General features: G+C 40.3%; 1 protein-coding gene across 8 annotated transcripts in view; it reads left to right on the top strand.

The window, feature by feature from the left end:
* TRDN (triadin) overlaps nucleotides 1-19508 on the top strand; it is a 334586-nt gene that overhangs the window by 183772 nt on the left and 131306 nt on the right. For all 8 annotated transcript variants that reach the window (XR_008597030.1, XM_054979502.1, XM_054979172.1 and 5 more), the window contains 8 exons: nucleotides 7834-7869; nucleotides 11840-11902; nucleotides 12013-12075; nucleotides 13629-13691; nucleotides 14274-14330; nucleotides 15229-15291; nucleotides 16038-16094; nucleotides 18970-19032. Coding sequence is in view for 7 of the 8 variants with exons in the window: in XM_054979502.1 (XP_054835477.1) it covers nucleotides 7834-7869; nucleotides 11840-11902; nucleotides 12013-12075; nucleotides 13629-13691; nucleotides 14274-14330; nucleotides 15229-15291; nucleotides 16038-16094; nucleotides 18970-19032 (465 nt within the window). In the remaining variant the exon portion in view is untranslated. The remainder of the gene's footprint in view (nucleotides 1-7833; nucleotides 7870-11839; nucleotides 11903-12012; nucleotides 12076-13628; nucleotides 13692-14273; nucleotides 14331-15228; nucleotides 15292-16037; nucleotides 16095-18969; nucleotides 19033-19508) is intronic.

Raw genomic sequence — 19508 nt, 5'->3', positions numbered from 1 at the left:
CAACGCGTCGGCACTGGCTTTCACCAGCCACAACGGGCAGGGGTCTAGGGAGCACGTAGCGGGCCTGACCAGCTTCAGGATCCTGTCCACTTCCTCCTGGGTGACCAGGCTGAAGTGATCCAAAGTTGGACTGGAAGATGGCCAAGGGGTCTCCAGTTCCCTTAGTATTAATTGTGGCAGGCAGGTCGTGGCAGAGATACAAGATTTTGTCTGCAAAAAAGCTCCCCAAAGCCTCACAGCTGATGGCCAAATTTCTAATTTGGCAGTCCCCCTGCGAAAGGGAGACCAAGGAGCGAACTACATGAAACAATTTTGCCGGGCGTGAGCTTGCAGATGCTATGGAGGCAGCAAAGTACTTCTTCTTCTTCGCCTTCACAGCCACCTCATAGGCCTTCATAAAGGCTCTATAAGATGTTCTCGCCTCTTTGCCCCAATTCTGCCACCACACTCGCTCTAGCCATCTCAGTTCCCGCTTCATCTGACATAGCTCCTCTGTGTACCAGGGAGCCAGTCTGACACGGAGATGGAGAGGGTGATGGGAAGTGATTTCGTCAATGGCTTCTGAGAGATGGTCATACCAATCCCCCACCAGCTCATCTAATGAACTGCCAGGGGGCATCGGTTCCCGCAGAGCATTCTGGAAACCAATTGGATCCATAAGTCTCCGCGGGCGAACATAAATTAGCTCGCCACCTATGCAGGAAGGGGGTGGCATACCCAGATGAGCCCTCAGGACATGGTGGTCTGACCACGGCACCGCTTTAATAGCATCCATGTCCACCTGAATCCCCACCCCAAAGATCAGATCCAGCGTGTGGCCCGCTTAATGCATAGGAGCTGAAACAAATTTGGAGAGTCCCAGTGCTTCCCAGGTCCGCAGCCTGGGAAGAGGTGGCATCGTCAACATGGACATTGAAATCACCCAAGACCAACAGCCTAGGGTGCTCCAACGCCCACCCCAATACCACCTCTAACAAGCTCAACAGGGTAGCTACTGGTGCACTAGGCGGTTGGTACCAAGTAGATAGCCAAACTCTCCTCAGCATCCCACGCCAGACCAACACAATCAATGCCAGCGATATTAGGAGTGGGGAATTTCCTGAAGGAGAAAGAATCTTGAATAAGTATTGCCACCCCACCCGGCCATCCATCCGGGCCTGGTGAAGGACCGAGAAACCTGGGGGCCCCAGTTCTTTCAAGGCAACTTTTTCGCCTTCCCTCACCCAGGTTTTGGTCACACATGCCAGGTCCACTCCCTCTGTTGCAATAAAATCCTGCAATGTTTTGGTCTTATTATTGATGGACCTGGCATTGCACAACACCAGTGCCAGAGGGAGGCTATATCTCCTAGCCCCACTACCAGCAAGCCTGGTTGGAAGGACACTGAGCCATGCAGGTTGGAAGGACACTGAGCCCTATCACGTCTCCGTGGCCTTCCCTTCGAACCCCACGTCCCACCACCATACATCCCTCGACCCCGGAGTACTGGGATCCCCAGCCCCACTACGGTTTCCCCCCTCATATCCACCGCCCTCCGCAATCCCCACCCCACAAATTAACATACCACAATAACAACACCAAATCAGAGTGGCTACCCATAATTCAACCATTGTTGCCCCCACCCCCCAATTACAGATAAAATTAATACAAATACAATCAAGTGGAATAAACACAAAAATATAGCACCAAATCCAATCCAGTTCAGCTTCCACCCCTTTCCAATCTGAAAGCACGACCCTACTGGTTAGGGGGCAAAGACAACATTGCCCCCCTGGGAGCCTGCTTCAGTTTCCATGGCCTTTGCAACATACCCTCTCCACTCTCCTCCCACATATGTGCATTTCAGCTGGTAGTTGGTTCCAGCCGTCTCCCAGGCACCATCTTTCAGTTTCTCCACACCCCGGCACCCCTCCCCTACATCTAACCAGCTAGCTTCAAAGTTTCCCGATGTTAAAGCGGCCAAACAGACAGGCAGCCAGAAGCGGACCTCACCACCGGTTGAGCAGTTCAATGTCCTACCCAGCATAAATTTACATTGAAGCTTAATTCCACAGGGCATTGGGTGAGGCTCTAGCCACACATCATCATCCCACAATATAGTATAGTTCAACAAGGCTCCAAGTATGCTGAGTACAACCGACACTCGGCTCAGCAGATCACACAGCAGCAAGGCAGCCCCTAGGAGCAGTTCACAACAAGGTGGCAAGCGGCAGGGCTCAGCCAACACCAATCTCTACAAAGCTGGGTTCAGCGAAACGCTGGACTAGGTAAGATAATGTGACAATGAGATGACAAGCAGCCCCCCTCACCACAGCTTGGTAGCAGCTGGCTATTGGGGCAACTCCACAACACTAGGTAGCTAGGCTCGGCTCAGCTCAGCAGCAAAATGGTGGGGCGGCAAAAAATTGCGGGGCAGCTGGGCAGCTGGGCCCAGTTCAGTGGCAAGATGGTTGATCCACAGCAGGGAGGCTAGAGTTAGCCCGACTTGGCTTGGCTCAGCTTGACAATGCGATAGGCAGTGAGGCAACTCCACCGGCAGCTCAGGCACAATGTACAGCCAGTCCAGGCAGACCCTCGCGCCATATCTGCAACGCTGCTCTCGCCACTTCTTCTGGGTCTCCGCTTGTCCCATGGAACAAAACAGCCGTAGTTCGACACAATTCAATGCCAGCCACTCACCCAGCGCTGTAGGTCCTCTCCTGCAGCTCAGTTTCATATGTCTATCTCTTGTCCCTGCAAGTCAATTTCTTTTATCTGTCTCTTATCTCTCATCCAGTTCTCCACTCTGGTTCTTCACTCTCCCGGCTTCTCTGCACCTCCTCACCAGCTGTGTCAGGTGGGACCGGTGTATCAGATATTCAGCGGAGCAACAATAACAAAGCCAGTGCTAGACTTCTCAATATATTTAGTTATCAGTAGAAGTTAGCTTAACTTAAAATATTATAAAATATTGTGGGTTTGAATTACCTAAAATGGGATGAAACAATTTAAAAATCCTTAAAACCGGCAGGAACTTCTTCTGAGTAGATGGCAGGTAACTTGAAAAACTAATTGGAACTTCAGTCAGAGCCAAGATGTAATCATGGCTTTTAGGTTAGATTGGGGTCCCCATCCTTTTTGAACCTGTGGGCACCATTAGAATTCTGACACAGGGTAGTGGGTGCGATTACCAAGTGCTGAGGAAGGAGACAGAGCCAACCACAAAATGTCAGGCTTTGAGGTAATCTATTGCTCTGATATAAATTCTTCAGTGTTTCAGACACAAGTTCGGTTTAACAGCCTTAAAATATTTTCTTGCATACACACAGTTTACCATCAATCTCACAGTGCATATCCTTGTGCTGACGCAACTTTTAAAAAAAATCTGCACAGCCAATCAGGACTCCAGTGGCAATTAGAAGCTCTGCTGGGCAAAAGCCTCACCTGGACCTGCTTACTTTCTGAAAACACTTCATGGGCACCAGAAAAGGGATTGTTGGGCACCAAGGCTCCCGCGGTGGCTATAAAGGCTTTAACACTCCCCTGCCCCCAATTAAGGTGAAAGCCAATGCAACCTCTTATGACAGTTTACTTGCCACAACTTTATTGTTATTGTTCCATGTTTAGAAATAAAAAGAATATCCAGTGCTGGCAGAAATAAAAACAAGGACTTTGTCCTCAGTTCCCTCTTTGCAGGCCTTCCATGATCATCTAGCTTGCCACTGCAAGAAGAAGAAAGGATGCTGAACTAGATGGGTCTCTGGTCTGATCCAGCAGAGCTCTTATTACGTTCTTAAGATAAATTATCTAAAATGCCTTTCACGACTGCACAAATGTGGCAAAAGAGGTGAACTTCCAAAACAACAGAAGGCTCAATATATTGAGTACATATCTTCCATGGACTTTGATTAAGTTAGAATTGTACTTGGCATAACCATGTTCTCACACAACATTTATGCAAGGGGGTCTCTTGTACATAAACTCATTCTTGTTGATTATGCCTGTTGGTCTATAGTTTATATGGCAAATTGAATTCTGTCTGAATTGTATTATTCGGATAATAAGAAATCATTGGGAATGTGACTGTGCCGTCTATCTTTTCCATCATCTTTATTTTTCTTTGGCTGGAATTCATTGTTGGCACTGGGGCTCATGTGCACCCCTCTGCACAGCATAACAAGGTTAAATTATGGTCTCATATTGTGACAGTTGATAGCACTTTTTCCAAATTGTGAAATGGAAGGACTATAATCACCTCAGGCTAGTTAATTGGAAAGTGGATGAAAGGTCATGCTGAAGACCCACAAAAGGCTTAGATCATATGGCGGAGTTGCCAAATAGCCAGTTGCTATTCGTTTGAAAGATAGTAAATGAAAGCCCTGGGGTGGGGAGGGGAGAGGCTTTTATGCTGTTTTGTTTCCAGTGACTGACCTCTGTGCCTCATTATTCATTTGCTTGCTTAGTCACATAGACAACTGTATTTACCAGCCTGGTGAAATGAATAGGCACAGTGTAACACCTCCCTCCCTGCGCATGCATTAATATCTAGTGATTACTATGCCTAATTTTGGCCTGACATTCTATTGGGATGGAACTGGAAACTAATTTAAGGTTTAAAGGAAATTGTCAGATGAATGTGCTTTCACAGAACATGTTCTAAGAAAGGTCATATAGAATAAGAAATAATTTGAAAGCCTCTAAACGGTATAAATTGTATTGAACTAGCTAAGGTTAATTCTTGCCTTAACTTGGGTTTCAAACAAATCATTTCATGCTTAATCATCGGTCTGAAATATTATTACATTGTTGGAGTTGGGAAGGGTAAATATAAGAAGACACATCAGTCTCAGTCATGGCTCATATCTGTCCTATATCACTAATCACTCCTCACTGTAGCCTCTGTCCTACATAGCTTTTATCCATTCTGTCTCACAATCCATAGCATAGTCTTTCTAGTGGTCAAAAGGAACGCCTCTTCCCTTTATTTCACCAGTGGAAAAGCTGACAGTATACAACACATTGTTTGATTTCTATATCATTCCGTTCTTTTTCACTTCTGACAAATTGCAGTATTTTATGAAAAACCAAACCAGTATAACAGATGTGTCTCATGAAAAGGTCTTTCTCTAATAATTCTAGGGATTTTCATAAGAAGCACCAGATAAGGATTTGATGTACAGAAGGCTTAACTGAACCAAGTCACCCTTTGGCCCCCTTGGCATTCACTCCTGCTAGTTATTTTCAGTTCTGGGTATTTTTCTCAGCAACACCAAATATTGATGATAGCCTTTTCAGCACTGCTCTTACCTCCTCGTCTTGCAGTTGATGGATGGGCAGGCAAACGCTTTCAGAGTCAGCATTAATGTGACTTACTACCTGTATCTTCTTGGTAGTACGTGTGAAAATACAGAGCCTTGCAGTATCTATCTCCAGAGAGAGTCTCATTTGTGTAGCACCATGCCTTGTAACTCAAGTGCCTTGCTATATTTAGAGTTCCCCATCACTGGCAAATCAACAGGCTGTTGTCACACTCAAACCTGCTTTGAAGGACACTTGGCTTAAAGCCAGTGCTGATACTCCCCTCCTCCCCACTACCTCTTAAAAGATACTTGACATCACAGGTGGAGAACATGAGATGTTGTAGAAGCCATCAAAGACCATTCAGCACAATATATCTGACCTTTTTAGGCTTACATTAAATCCTTCTTATTTTTCTCATCACAGCTCTCAATCCTTTACTCCTTCAGATATAAATCTCAGTGACTTTTAAAAGTTAAATTTCACTTTAGAAAACCAGCTTTTTTTTTTTACTCAGGCACTTTTCCAGTAACTTATTCCATAAACCTGGGATTGTAAAAAGAAGTTCTGAAGAAGTAACAGTTCAGAGAATCCCTTTAAAACATTTCTAGGATACTGCAGGGAATAGTGTACCTTGACTTTGGAAATGACACTGTGAAGGACCATATGAGTTGCATTTATCATAGCAAATTTAGCATGTCATTTCCTTTGTATAATAATTCCTGGTGCATATAGTTAGGATTTAGTTTTATTTTTTAATAATATATTTTCAGTGCAATCCTAAGCAGAGTTACTCCAGTCTAAGCCAGTTGATTTCAGTGGGCTTAGAATGGAGTAACTCTGATTAGGATTGCCTTGTTTGTATATCAATTAACCTTAGTATGTAGTATGGAAAGATATGGCATGCCTGGGAGGCAGGTTTATGTGATGAAATGTTCAGAAAAGCACTCAGGGAGCACCATGATCCTTAAGAGGGTACGATCTTACATACATTTATCCATTCAACATAGTAAGACTGGCTTTGGAAAAAGCAAAACTATCATTTCACAAATTTCACATATATATAGTTAATATTTCTTTAAATTCTTCCTACATAATTGCCCATGCAATTGCAAGGAGGTTGGGACAACAGAAAAAATATATATCTCAAATAGTTGAAAATAACTAAAAATATAAATTAAAACTACTGGTATAAAGTTTAATACACAGATTAGATTAAAAGCATCATATGGTTGTACATATATGTACTAAAAACTTGTATATACATAAAATAAAATCACTAATATACAAGTATAATAGTACAACCAATAGCCATATGTACAAAACAAGACCAATAAAACCAGATGTATTTCAGCCCAAAGGCCTTCTTCAGTGTTACATAAATAGCAAAGACAGCACCTCATCAGCAAAATGCATAAATAAAATGCATGACCTAACAAATACTGAACCTAAAATAGAGGGAAAAAAGGAGTAGGGGACAAAAATGTATAATGGTTAATATCAGGATGGTGAAAACCAATATCAGACATATGTTTTAATAAAGATTACTCATGCTGAGATGAAATTAAAATAACATGGAGTCAGTTCCTCAGAATTCTCCCCCAGAACAGCATGAAAAGAAGTCTGGGTGCTGATAATATTAGAAGTTATGCTTCATTTGCCCATAAATCTACCAAAAAGAGATATAGTCAATTAATTCTCAAAATTTATTTTGGGGAAAGAAATGGGCCAAATCACAAAATGTAATATAGGAAATCTACCTTATAGCCAGGTCAAGAATTTAAAATTCAAGGTGGAGTGCTGTTTCAAGACAAAACAGAAATGTAACAAAAACCTGCCTACACATCTAAGTTATATGCTGAAGAAAGAGGCAGGAGAGATGATGCAATAGTATGTGTGACAATGAGGTATAGGGCAGCCTCTGTAACAATGATTCCATCAGCTCAAAAGTACTATGCCCTATTTTCAGACAGCCCACTAAACTCCCAAAAAAGGATCATACAACAACATCATTTACACATACAGCCAGTCAATTTCTTCATTTAAACCTTTAGGCACTAAGGTTTCCTGTGTGTAGATCCAGAACATCTTCCTTTTCTTCAGACATTCAAACTGTTATGTTGTGAACTCTGTGCCTGCATTTTCTCAGTAATCCAGAACCTTAACTCCTCATCAGAGTGGTTCAAGGCCAGAAAATACTTAGCTAGCAGAGACAGTAGATCTGAAATCTAATATGAGGGAGCCATTCACTGCTGAACAGTTTGGCAGAGATTCCATAGAATTTGCATATCACATTATTGTGATACAGGGGGAAACAATTTGGTCTATCATCTTGCTTAAACCACTCCCTTCCCTACCATATGGAATGTGCTCATATTTCTGGAAATAATATGCAAAATGACTATGGAGTTCCTAGCTTTAAGAAAATATCTGTTTTATAAAACTATCAATCACACTTGCTCTGGCTTCTGAAAACATGCTGTACTTTTTCAGCCTTTGTAATTTGTTATTTGCATTCCTTGCTTTAACCAGTTTTATATTATTTTGCATGTGCAGTGGGAAAGCCTAATGTGACAACAACAAAAGCAATAAGTAAGTAGCATACCTTGTTCTCTTTTTGATATTAACAGTGGCCTGGTTCTCATTTAAGCAGGTTGTATCAGTTCAGATTTCATTTTGTTTTAAATACATTTAGTTTTATGTGCAGGGGCTTTTATTTAAAAGAGAAATGTTCAGACATGAGTGCCTCATGCAATATGAAAATGTATAGCCTTAGTCATGTCCCAGACATAGGTTCACCACTTTAAGAAGGATCTGACTAGATGTTTCTATAGAGACATATATTAATTAACAAAGTGACAAAGGGGATCTATTTTAGCACAAACCATGTGCAGATTAACATAGCTAAACCCCTGCTCCCTTATTCACCTTGATGTGCTGCTGTGCTTTAAACATTTTCCTTCCAGCCCAACTAATTTTGTTATTAGGAAAAATTCTTGAAGTACTGAAATTCAGATCTTCCCTAAAATAAGCTGCCCAAATTTCCCACTTTGCTCATGAATGAAGGGACATGTGTGAATTCAATCTAAATCCAAGCTCCTCATGTGGTGCAATGACAACGATGGTGTTGTTAGATAGACAAAGTCCCATTCAGTTAAACAATGGAAGTCTGGATCCTAATTTGCCCCAGTGAACCAATACTGACCATTGAGAAACACACAGAGATATAGTAGTTGGATCAAAATTAATGGAAATGATTTAGTAGACACAATACAAAATACAGCAAATAAAGTAATGTCAAAGAAAAAACTCTTCGAACCAAGAAAAGCTAATACATGATAAAAAAGATATAAAAGATGGACAAAAGAAAAACATACAAACTTCTAATGCATTTTAGGTAATGCAGTTAAAACCCACAGACCAGTGGTTGTGGAGAGCCAATTTGCAATTTCCATCAACCAAAGAACCACATGACTACTGTATACCCTGCATACCACAGATACTCAAACAATTATATATAACTGCAATCTATATTCACTCATATGAACAGGGCCTTGCTCATGGACAAAATCAAGAGCTGCCATTACACCTGCATTCTGTATGGTGGCCCCCACCCTATGAAATGGCCTTACTGAAGAGGTTAGGAAAGCTCCCACTCTCCTGCCCTTCTACAAACCATGCAAAACTGAATTATTCAAGAGGACTTTTTACTGTACTGGAGGGAGGTAGTACCAAACAGATGCATAAGTAAAGAGACAGGGACTATAGATTTTATTCTATGTATTGTCTGTTGCTGATAGATTAAATGTTGTTTAATATCTCATTCTTAGAATTGTTTATGATTTTAGCATTTCTTCAACTCTATATTAGATATCTGCTAGTTTTAAAGCTTTGCAAATTTGCATTTATATACCCAATTACATTGTTTGTTGAAATGTCTTTGAAAATGACTGTACTGACTTGCACTGTATAATCCGCCTTGAGTCTCAATGAGAAAGGTGGTCTATAAATAACACAAATAAATAAAATAAATATAGCATGTAGGTTTGTGTCTCCTCACTATTGTAGAACCTTTGCCAGCCGTTGTATAGCTGGATTAAGGAGAAAGACTTGCAAATTAGAGTTATGATGAAAGCGTGTGAAAGCTTTCAAGTTCTCCCGTATGCTAGTAGACTAGATATTTTTTTAAAAAAAAAGATTCTCTGTGTTAACAATTTCCTCCCAGTTTCATTTAGTTCTGTTGGAGAAAGAATAATTAGAACCTCTGTGCATTCTAAAACAAGGAATCCAGAACCTTAATGGGCTAGCATTCAATAGTGACATGTCCCATTCTACCACTTCATTCAGCTTCATACGTTGACTCATATATGTGTGCTATGCAGGGTATACAGTAGTTATTATGTTGGTTGATGGAAATGGCAAATGTGGCTCTCTACAGTCTGTTGCCAAAGTACCCCTAAGTGGCATGACAAAGGCCTACATGTGGCTCTTGACTTGAGTCCCTCATCTGTCACTGCCATAGATAGATGAGATACATAAAAAAACCCCACAAATATGGGCTGTAAAAAGAAATCACATAAACCAATAACTATGATTGTATGTATGTGCCATCAGGTCACAAATGATTTATAGCAACCCCATCAAGGCGCTGCCAAGGCAAGTGAGAAGCAGTGGTGGTTTGCCATTGCCTTCCTTTGCTTATTTTTCCTTGGTAGTCCTCCATCCAAGTACTAACTCTGCTGAGCTTCTGAGATCTGATGAGTACCATACTTCCTTTTCTCTCAATAATAATGATTACATTACAATATGCAATAGCAATGCAATGATTACTAAATGATATGCAATAGCCTAACCTCCCACTCACCTCCATCCTATCTACTTGAAACCTAAAATAAGCCCTCATAGTTATCCATTTACCTTATTCTGGAGCCACCTCCTCCCCAGAGTTCCTAGGTGGAATCCTTTCCCCCAAGGTCACCCAGCTGGCTTCAAATGGAGCAGTGGGGAATCAAACCCGGTTCTCCAGGTTAGATTAGATAAGATTAGAGTCCTGCCACTCTTAACCACTACACCAAACTGGCTTTGTTTTAGAACTTCAGAGATGAAAGTCTGATTATAGTTTGTTCTGATCTTGTCTTTATTACACTTTTTCATTGATCGGAGGCAGCCCCTTTCATTTTTAGAAATGACAACTTTTTCCTGCTTATCCAATTATCGAAATTTAATATCCAATTATTTTCTTTGGGAGTTTCAATGTGACTGGTAGCTCACAAGACAACTCCCTTTGTTGTTCATTGTTCTCATTAAAGGAACCCTTTCAATTGTCCTTCACCACACACAGATGTGCACAAGGCCATTGGCTCATTGTATAAGCAACTCTGCTGCTCTTCACCTTTTTGTCACCAATTATACAACTAAGATGTGCCACTTCTGTCTTCTCATTAAATAAAAAGTTCAGTTATCATCTTCACCCAGCCTTTATGGCACCTCCTAGCTCCTGAGATCACATAGTTAGGCTGTTTCTACTTACAAATGATTCTTTTTGTCCATCACAGCCTGGGCTGTAACAGGCCAAACTCAACATTCTTGCAGAATAAACAGAATGAATTTCTTCAGGGTTCAGAGATGACATTTGTGAACCAGATTAACAAATAGCCACAACAGATCTGTGGATGGTAATGCCACCATTTAAATTAATGGTGTGTGTTTGGGGGGCCCTTTTGGAGGAAGATCCATGTTAATACAAGTATCTTTGTACCCCAGGGTTGCTAGGTCCCCCTGGCAACCAGCAAGAAGTGGGGGAGACTTATGGAGTGAGGGGAGGAGAGGCTTGATGATGATGCACTGATGTAACTCCTGTGAACACCAGCACATTGCCAGGGGAAGCCAGGGATGCTCTTGCATTTGGGGAAAACTCCATGGTTAAATGCTAGAGCATCCACAGCATCTCCTGGCATTGCCCTTACATCACTTCAGTGAACATGGGGAGTAATGTCAGTGCATTAGGATGCTGACAACATCTACACCCCCTTCCCCAATTTCCTCCATTTCTTCTCCTGCTGGCCAGCTGACTGGTAGTGGGAAGCCCTGGTTGGTGGTGGGGAATTCCTTGCCCTGACTGGAGAAAACCAAGCTGATTGCACCCATAAGAAATAACTGGTTTAGGAAAATTAGGGCATAATTGGAAGTTTCTCAGCATTCACAAACAGGTAAGTAATTAAGAAGGAACATGGGTAGATAGATAACATGGCAGACAGATGGACAGATTCTATGGATGAATAAATGCAGAAATTTGGGCACAAAATTGCATTAACTCACTTCAATACTGGTGGTGTTTAACTTATCACTTCTAGAATTGTTCAGAGTTCCTGGAATTCTAGTAAAAGCTTATAGTCAACATTTGCTGCCCCAGCTTTCTTTATTCTATATTAAAGTCCTATTAAGTTATTGTTTTTCTAGTGTGTGGCAATCAATCCATTAAGAAAGGCTCTGCCAGTTTGACCTGTAATTCTTGAGTAAGAAATGCAATACGAAATGATTACCTTTCAAATTCATTCCTTAGAAGAAGAAAAGGGAAAAAAGGTAATTCAAGAAAAGAAAGCTATTCCAGAAGTTAAAAAGAAAGGTAGGATATTTATGGTTTTTAGTGTGACAAACTTGATCTTCAAAAGGCTCTGCCTACCATAATTTCTTTAGATACAAAAACAAGTCATTATTTATTTATTCATTTCTTAGAAGTGGAAAAGGAAAAGAAGGTAACCCATGAGAAGAAAATTATTCCTGACATTAAAAAGAAAGGTAGGCTATTTGAAAGGTTTTGCAAAGTATTTACTAAACAGTGATTGTGTGAAGAGGTCTTATTGTGTGTACAGCTTGACAGAGTCAATTCAAATGGCCAAACAACTACTTTTAATGTGATCACAGTTAAGGTTGCCAACCTCCAGGTGGAGGCTGCAGTTTCCCCAAGATTACAACTAGTCTCAAGTAGTAGAAGCAGGGCTTTTTGTCCGGGGGGACGCAGGGGAACAGAGTTCCGGCACCTCTTGAAAATACTTGCCAATAGTGCTTGAAAATATTATTATTTCAAAGAATCCTGTATGTTTCTTACTCATTTCCCTCTTGAGAATTCCGCCACCTATTTTGCCAGAAAAAAAACCCTGAGTGGAAGAGAGCAAGAGTCGACCTATAAGACTAACAAAATTAGTTGTAGGTTTTGTGAGCCACAGTTCACTTCTTCAGATCTCTTCTACAGCTACAGATAGACTACCCATCTTGAACTAAGGAGAAGTCTATGGCATCATGTCCCTGATGAGCTCCCTCCCCAAACTCCATACTCAAATCTCCTGGAATGTCCCAATCTGGTGCTGAGACAGCCTTAAACATTCAGCTTGCCAGGTACCTGCCAATGGTGGGCAATCTCCTGGCAACTTTGTCCATTTTAAAAATGAACTGTAAAAGTACTGTTCTCTTCACTAATGATATAAAACCATTGGTAGGAAAGAGGGTTATATTTTGTGATCCAGGCTGCATGTGCTCCTAATAACTACTTTGAGAATGTAAAGGGGTGCTTCCAACCCTCCATTGGTAATTGCAGGTTTATCTATTTTCTTCTTAGCAAATCTTTAGTTTTTCTACAGAGCTTTTACTATGATGATTAAAAAAATTAATTAAACAAGTGGTTTTGCTGGTGGAGAAAAGTTGTTAGCAGCTAAACTACAGGAGTTAATTAGCAACAATAGTTTAACTACATAGTTTGAATTACCTTTAATAAAGTAATGGTAATTAGTACTCTACTTAAACTACTGCCATTGCAGGAATTTGCTTAATCTCTCCTTGCAGAAAATGTCTGATGATGACTGCTTGTTTTGTGGGCAGCAACACAAAATGGACTCTAATGGCCAAGTGTTTCAATGCATATGGTGTTGATTACTTTAAATAAGATGACCCAGAGATTGGTCTACAGGAAAGTGATGTCTGTGAAATGTAAAACTTCCACATTTCACCTTGTATTCAAAAACAACTGTATGGGCTACATTGATGGCTTGCATAAATGTGACCAATGTTAGATTTTCATGTTATCATCAACTGCTATAGACAAAAGGCACAACTACCCAGTTCACACATTTCTCAGGTAAAAGATCCTGTTCCAGTGGTGGAGGAGCAGGTGGGTAAGCTCCCTTTAATAGTTCTCACAGTGTAATGTGCACATGGCCCTATGCAAAGGATGTCACATTGTGTGATTCTGTCCCCCTTTTGGAAAGGGAAGAATTACTTGGATTAGGATTCTGCCAAGTTGGCTGCCTATTCCTTACAATACAAAGCCAGCTCACCATTTTCTATTCATGACTCAGAAGCCGAAGAAGAAAAGAAGGTAATCCATGAGAAGAAAATTACTCCTGAAATTAAAAAGAAAGGTACACTATTTGAAGTATTTTTCATTATTTTTTTTTACATAGGGAACTTGGTTAAAGAATCGTGTGCTGTGTTGTGTGTTTTGGGAGAATTCCAGTAACCAAACTTGAGGGTACTCTATAAAGAAGCCGTTCATTTAGGCTTAGCTTGCAGAACTCCTCATTCTCTGCTTCCAAAAATGTATGTGCGTGATGGCTGTTGTTGTGGAGGAGGTTAATGTAACATAAAATGCTATTCATTCACAGATTGCTTTTCATGTGGAACAGCCATCTTAGGGGTTGTTGGAAACTAGCAATCACATGACTCAATTTTCATTTGAATCTTTTCTAAGGCCCAGTTTAGAATTGATCTTGGCAAGCGATTCTGTTCTGGTCATACAGGAGTAGGAAATGAAGTTGCTTTCACCCCCTTTCTTAATCTTATGTGTTTCAGACATCCATGTGTATGAATGAGTCAAGTGTGTGATTTTGTACTGCCTTTTTTAACATGAAAAATTGAAATAATTATGTCCCTCATCAGTCAACTGCCTATTGTAATTCTTGATACAAATCCAATTGATCAACTTCATATTTATTTCTCCTAAGGTGAAGAAGAAAAGGTAACCCACGAGAAGAAAATTATTCCTGAAACTAAAAAGAAAGGTAGGCCATTTGATGGGATTTAGTAGTTTACCAACATGAATTGTGTGGCTGATTGCCATTTGGCTATTTCATAAGGCCCAGTTCACACATTTCCTGGGTCATTTACCCTGTTCCATTCATGCAGGAACAGGTGGCCATGCCTTCTTCTATCTAATCCTCAAATGCACAGGAGACCAAATGGGATGATTTTGTCCCCTATTTTGAAGGGGGATAATTGTGTGACTTGGGCCTCTGCCCAGTCAGCTGCCTACTGTAATTCCATAAGAGGCAAAGCCAATTCATCATCGTGTATTCATGTCTCAGAAGTAGAAAAGAAGGTAACCCATGACCAAAAAAATACTCTGATTTAAAAAATAAATAAAGATAGGCTATTTAATAGGATTTACTAGATTGTCACTGACACGAATTGTATGGCTGATTATCATTTGAATCTTTTTGAAGGACCAGTTCATATGTTTCTTGGGTCATATATTTAGGTTACATTAAAAGTTTGCAAAGTCTGACAACTTTATTTTTTATTGTGTTTTACTTTGTAAGTCGCCTCAAGCAGGATGTATGGAGAGGTGGCAAAGAAATAATCTAAGTAAATAAAATAATGATTTTTTAAAAAAAAGATACCTGTTATTCTTTTCCTGAAATGGTTACAAAATGTTTTTTCCAATTTATGATAGTCAAATATTATGAACATGACTACAAACCAACATTCATATTTTTTTAGAGTTTCTTTAGATGGAAAATCCATTTCTAAAACCTCTTTCAAAGTTTGTAATACAGTGACTTCTGTATGTATCTTTGACCCCTGTTTTAAGGAGAGAGAATGGCATGAATTTGGCCTCTGCCCAGTTGACTGCATACTATATTTCCTTAGAATACAAAATGTCTTGTATTCCTATCTTAGAAGTGGAAGAAGAAAAGAAGTTAATCTATGAGAAGAAAATTATTCCTGAAATTACAAAGAAAGGTAGGCACTTTGAAAGGTTGCTAGACTTTTACTGGTTACTTGTGTGGTGAATTCTCTCTGTGAAAACAGCTTCGTAGGATAGATTCAGATGGGCAGGGGACCACAATAATTCATTTAAACTTGATGACAAAAAGTGGTCCATATAGATGCACTTTGTGTATAATCCTTTTTCATGTCAACCTTATAAGAGCTCAATATACCTTTATATCCATTGACATTAATGGGCTTAGAAGGGTATAACTGCTGGGATTCCTCTACAATTCAAAGTCAGCTTTAATTGAACTGAATCTCCAGACTAGTTTCTGAACTTCCAGTTTGGCCCCCATTTAAACACACACACACACACACACACACACACACACACACACACACACACACTCTAAATTGTTGCTTGCAATAACAATGTGTTAAGTGTTGGCAAATCTTGTGGTTAGCTGCAATTCATAAACAGCTAAATATGTCAACAAATGGCTACATCAGCAGTCGTATAACTGGTTGTCATTCAAATCCTTCCTTAGGCTCTATTTAGACATTTAACCAGGACAACAAAAATCATAACAGCATTCTCTCGTTGGCGATACTCACAGTGCCTAAATGCTCAGAATTGGGTCCCCCCCCTTTCTTTGAAGGGATGCATGACTTTGTTCTTTGCATAATTGGCTGCCTATTATAATTCCTATATTGATAATCTTTATACTTATCAATTGATTTATCAACTGATCATCTTTATATTTATGTCTCAAAAGTGGAAGAGAAGAAGGCTGTCCACGAGAAGAAAATTATTCCTGAAATTAAAAAAAAAGGTAGGCTATTCGAAGTATTTTGCTAGATGTTTACTTGTACAATTCAAATAATGAATATTTGCCAAGTGGGTGGCTTCACAGGGAGAATCAGATGAGCAAGTGATCACCACTTTAAATTTGGTCACATGTAGACAGCTCCACAAGGAAGCCATTTGTATGGAATAATTTTCCATATACATTTTCCAATTCTCACCATGCTTCCTAAAATGTATTTAACTGGTAGCTTGCAATAATTTTGTAAGTATTAGAAATTCATTTATCATCAGCTAGAAAAAGTGCCTGTTGCTTAAACCATAAGCAGAGGAAAAATCAAGTTCTGGATAGTGATAGCAGTCAGACCCTCTCCCCTCACTAAAAGGGCAGTTTATGGATATGGCAGAGAGGATGCCAGCTGGCTTGGAGACTGGAGAGTTAGCAAGCCAGGAGTCATAGGGGAGATGACTGACTGATAGCCCTTCAGGCCCTGGAGAGCAACAGAGATAACGAGGCTTCCTGAGAGAAACTCCCTGCCTAATCTCATCAACACCTGCCTCCACCTTTCTTCTCCCACTTACCTAATCAGGCTATTCAGCACTTCAGATAGCCTTCCTGCCTGGTACTTACCAGGTCATCAAGCAATATTTTTACCTATAGTCTATCTCAGATAATCATATCAGACTTTTCTCAAGTTATTGTCCTACCTCTGGACATGCCATTAAGCCATTGTTTTAGGACAAAGACATCAGTTTTGCCCATGGGTATGTTTTGCCTATAACTGGGCTGCCCAGCCATGTGCTCAATGTGTGTGTAGCTTGGTACCCAGCCACGCACCCCCAATTTGTTTGGTTTTCTTCTCTCTGTGAAACACTGGTTGTTTTGCTGCTCCTCCATGAACCTCTTCTTTCTCTTCAAGACTGGTAATTATCGCCTTTCCCCAAAAATTGCTTTCCCCATTTCCTCACTGTTTTACTACTTAGCTGTGTGTATGCTGTGTGTTTTCTATATGCTTGCCCCTTTATTCCTCCGTTAATAAAGAAACCTTTCAGGTATAACATCTGCCTGTTTATTTGAGAGTTTTCTAAGGAAATAATCCTCATAAACATTGGTGGAGATTCCTAGTTACCCCCTCTTATAGCATCTCCTTTAACGCTAATTCTCCCAACTAATTAAGGAGACCTCCTACTTGGGTAACAAAAAGGCAACTTCTCCACTGCCATTGTGATGTCACCAATTGGTGTAGCTGAGCTGGTCCAGGTGGCCAGGGGGCATTTCCACCCATCCCCTGATAATGTAAACCTAGACCAATCAAAAGGTTTCTGTGACTTGTTTGCTAGTCTTTTCATGCATAAATTGCTCACATTAGCTGGAATTAGACAGCACAAATTTAACAGTATCAGAAAGCAATTGCTTTGAAGAGCCAAAATTATGCAGAGCTGAGAAGTGGACAAGTTGCCTGGGCAGTTGCATGTTACTTATCTTTGCTAACTGTCTGGAGTGGGGAAAGCTGTGTCCTTTTAACAGAGATTTAATAGAAAAAAGAAAATAAAAACATAAGAAGCACACTGCTGGATCAGCCCAGTGGTCCATCTAGTCATGCATCTTGTTTCCTAAAGTGGCCAACCAGTTACTCAGGAAGGCCAACAACAGGACATAGAGGCTGAGGGCCTCTTCTGATAATGCCTCATGACATTGTTATTCAGAGGTTTACCACCTGTAATGTGGAAGATGTAATTTACTGGATGTTATTTACTTCCAGGCCATGAACATCTTCAGCTGCCCATTTCCACCCATTAGACCTCTGTTAAATTATTAGACCTGTCCCTATTAAATGGGCAGGACACTTTTCACAAGGCCTGTTGGCAACCCTAATCTGCAACCTCAGTGACTGACCATCATCACCTGTTTCTCACTGTAGCTTATAACGTCTGGCCAAAAAAATATCTAGCTGTAGAAGAAATCCTTTCTAGATTTGAACTATTTAAACAACCAACCAGTGGCAAATATCCCATTTCTGTCTGGTTATGGCATGGCTGTTCAACTTCCAGCTTTCTCAGATGAGATTGATTATGTTAACCCCTTTCAGTCTGGCTTCAGATTTGTTTTTGGAATGGAAACTGTCTTGGTGATTTTGATGAACAACATTTTCAAGGGAAGAGACAGGGAATACAACCTGGTTATTTGTTACATTGGATATTCTTCTTCTTATATCTTAATGGGATATTGGTCATAAGCTGCGATGTAGCCCCTATATGAGCATTGCTGCATATAATTTTAATAATAAAAAGACTGCTATTTAGAGATAACTGTTCCATGTGAAACAATCAACATTTGCTGAAATCATGTGATTTCAGCTGAGACATTTAAACAAGCTGAAGAGTCGTTCTGCCTTGGTGCTGGAAGAGCTTAATGAGCATACTTCCTTAACCACTCTCATAATGCAGCTTGTGATTGATGCCTATATTTATAGAAGCAAGACTGTGTGATTTTGACACAAAGACATATCATCATCTTTGTATTCATATCTCATAAATGGAAGAGGAAAAGAAGGTAACCTGTGAAAAGAAAATTATTCCTGACATTAAAAGGAAACATAGTCTATTTGATAGGATTTCCTAAATTTTTACTGATGTGAACGATGTGGCTAGTTGCCATTTGAATCTTTCATAAGGCCCAGCGCACACATTTCCTGGGCCATTAATCCTGTTCTGGTGGTGGAGGAGCAGGTGGTCAGGATCCTTTTGCCTAATGCTTGTATGCACAAGAAGCCAAATTGTGTGATTTTGTTCCTTGTTTTGAAGAGGGAGAATTGCATGAATTGGGCCTCTGCCCAGTCAGCTGCCTACTGTAATTCCATAAGATACAAAGCCAATCTATCATATTTGAATTCATGTCTTAGAATCAGAAGAGGAAAAGAAGGTAACTCATGAGAAGAAAATATTTCCTGACATTAAGAAGAAAGGTAGGAAGAACTTTGCTATATTTTTTACTGAACTTGTATGTTTGCTGTGTGGTGTCAATTATCAAGTGGCTGAATGAAGACTAATTTAAATATGATGACACAGAATGGTTTACATGAAAGCTGGTTATGCGTAATGGCTCACTATGTGGTATATCTAGTTCTCCCCTCGTTTCCAAAATCTTGTATTCTACCATTTAGCACATGTGATTGGAAATAGTTTTGCTTATGCCCATGAAGAAAGGAGGAGACATGAGGCTCTGAAGAGTCAGGCTGACGAGAGGAAAGACAGCGATTGCTGTAATTAGGTCTTCAATCCAGCAGCTTTTTAAAAATACAACTACAACAACAGTGTGCTTATATGCTGCCCTTTGGAACAGATTAGTGCCACACTCAGAGCAGCGAACAAAGTCAGTGTTATTATTAACCCCACAAGAAGCCAAGATTGGACGGTTCAGACTCTAGAGGCTGTATGAGAG

Source organism: Eublepharis macularius, chromosome 1, assembly GCF_028583425.1.
Source record: "Eublepharis macularius isolate TG4126 chromosome 1, MPM_Emac_v1.0, whole genome shotgun sequence".
Classification (NCBI taxonomy): Eukaryota; Metazoa; Chordata; class Lepidosauria; order Squamata; family Eublepharidae; genus Eublepharis; species Eublepharis macularius.
Note: the sequence above shows the minus strand (reverse complement) of the source record. Positions and strands in the feature narration are given on the sequence as shown.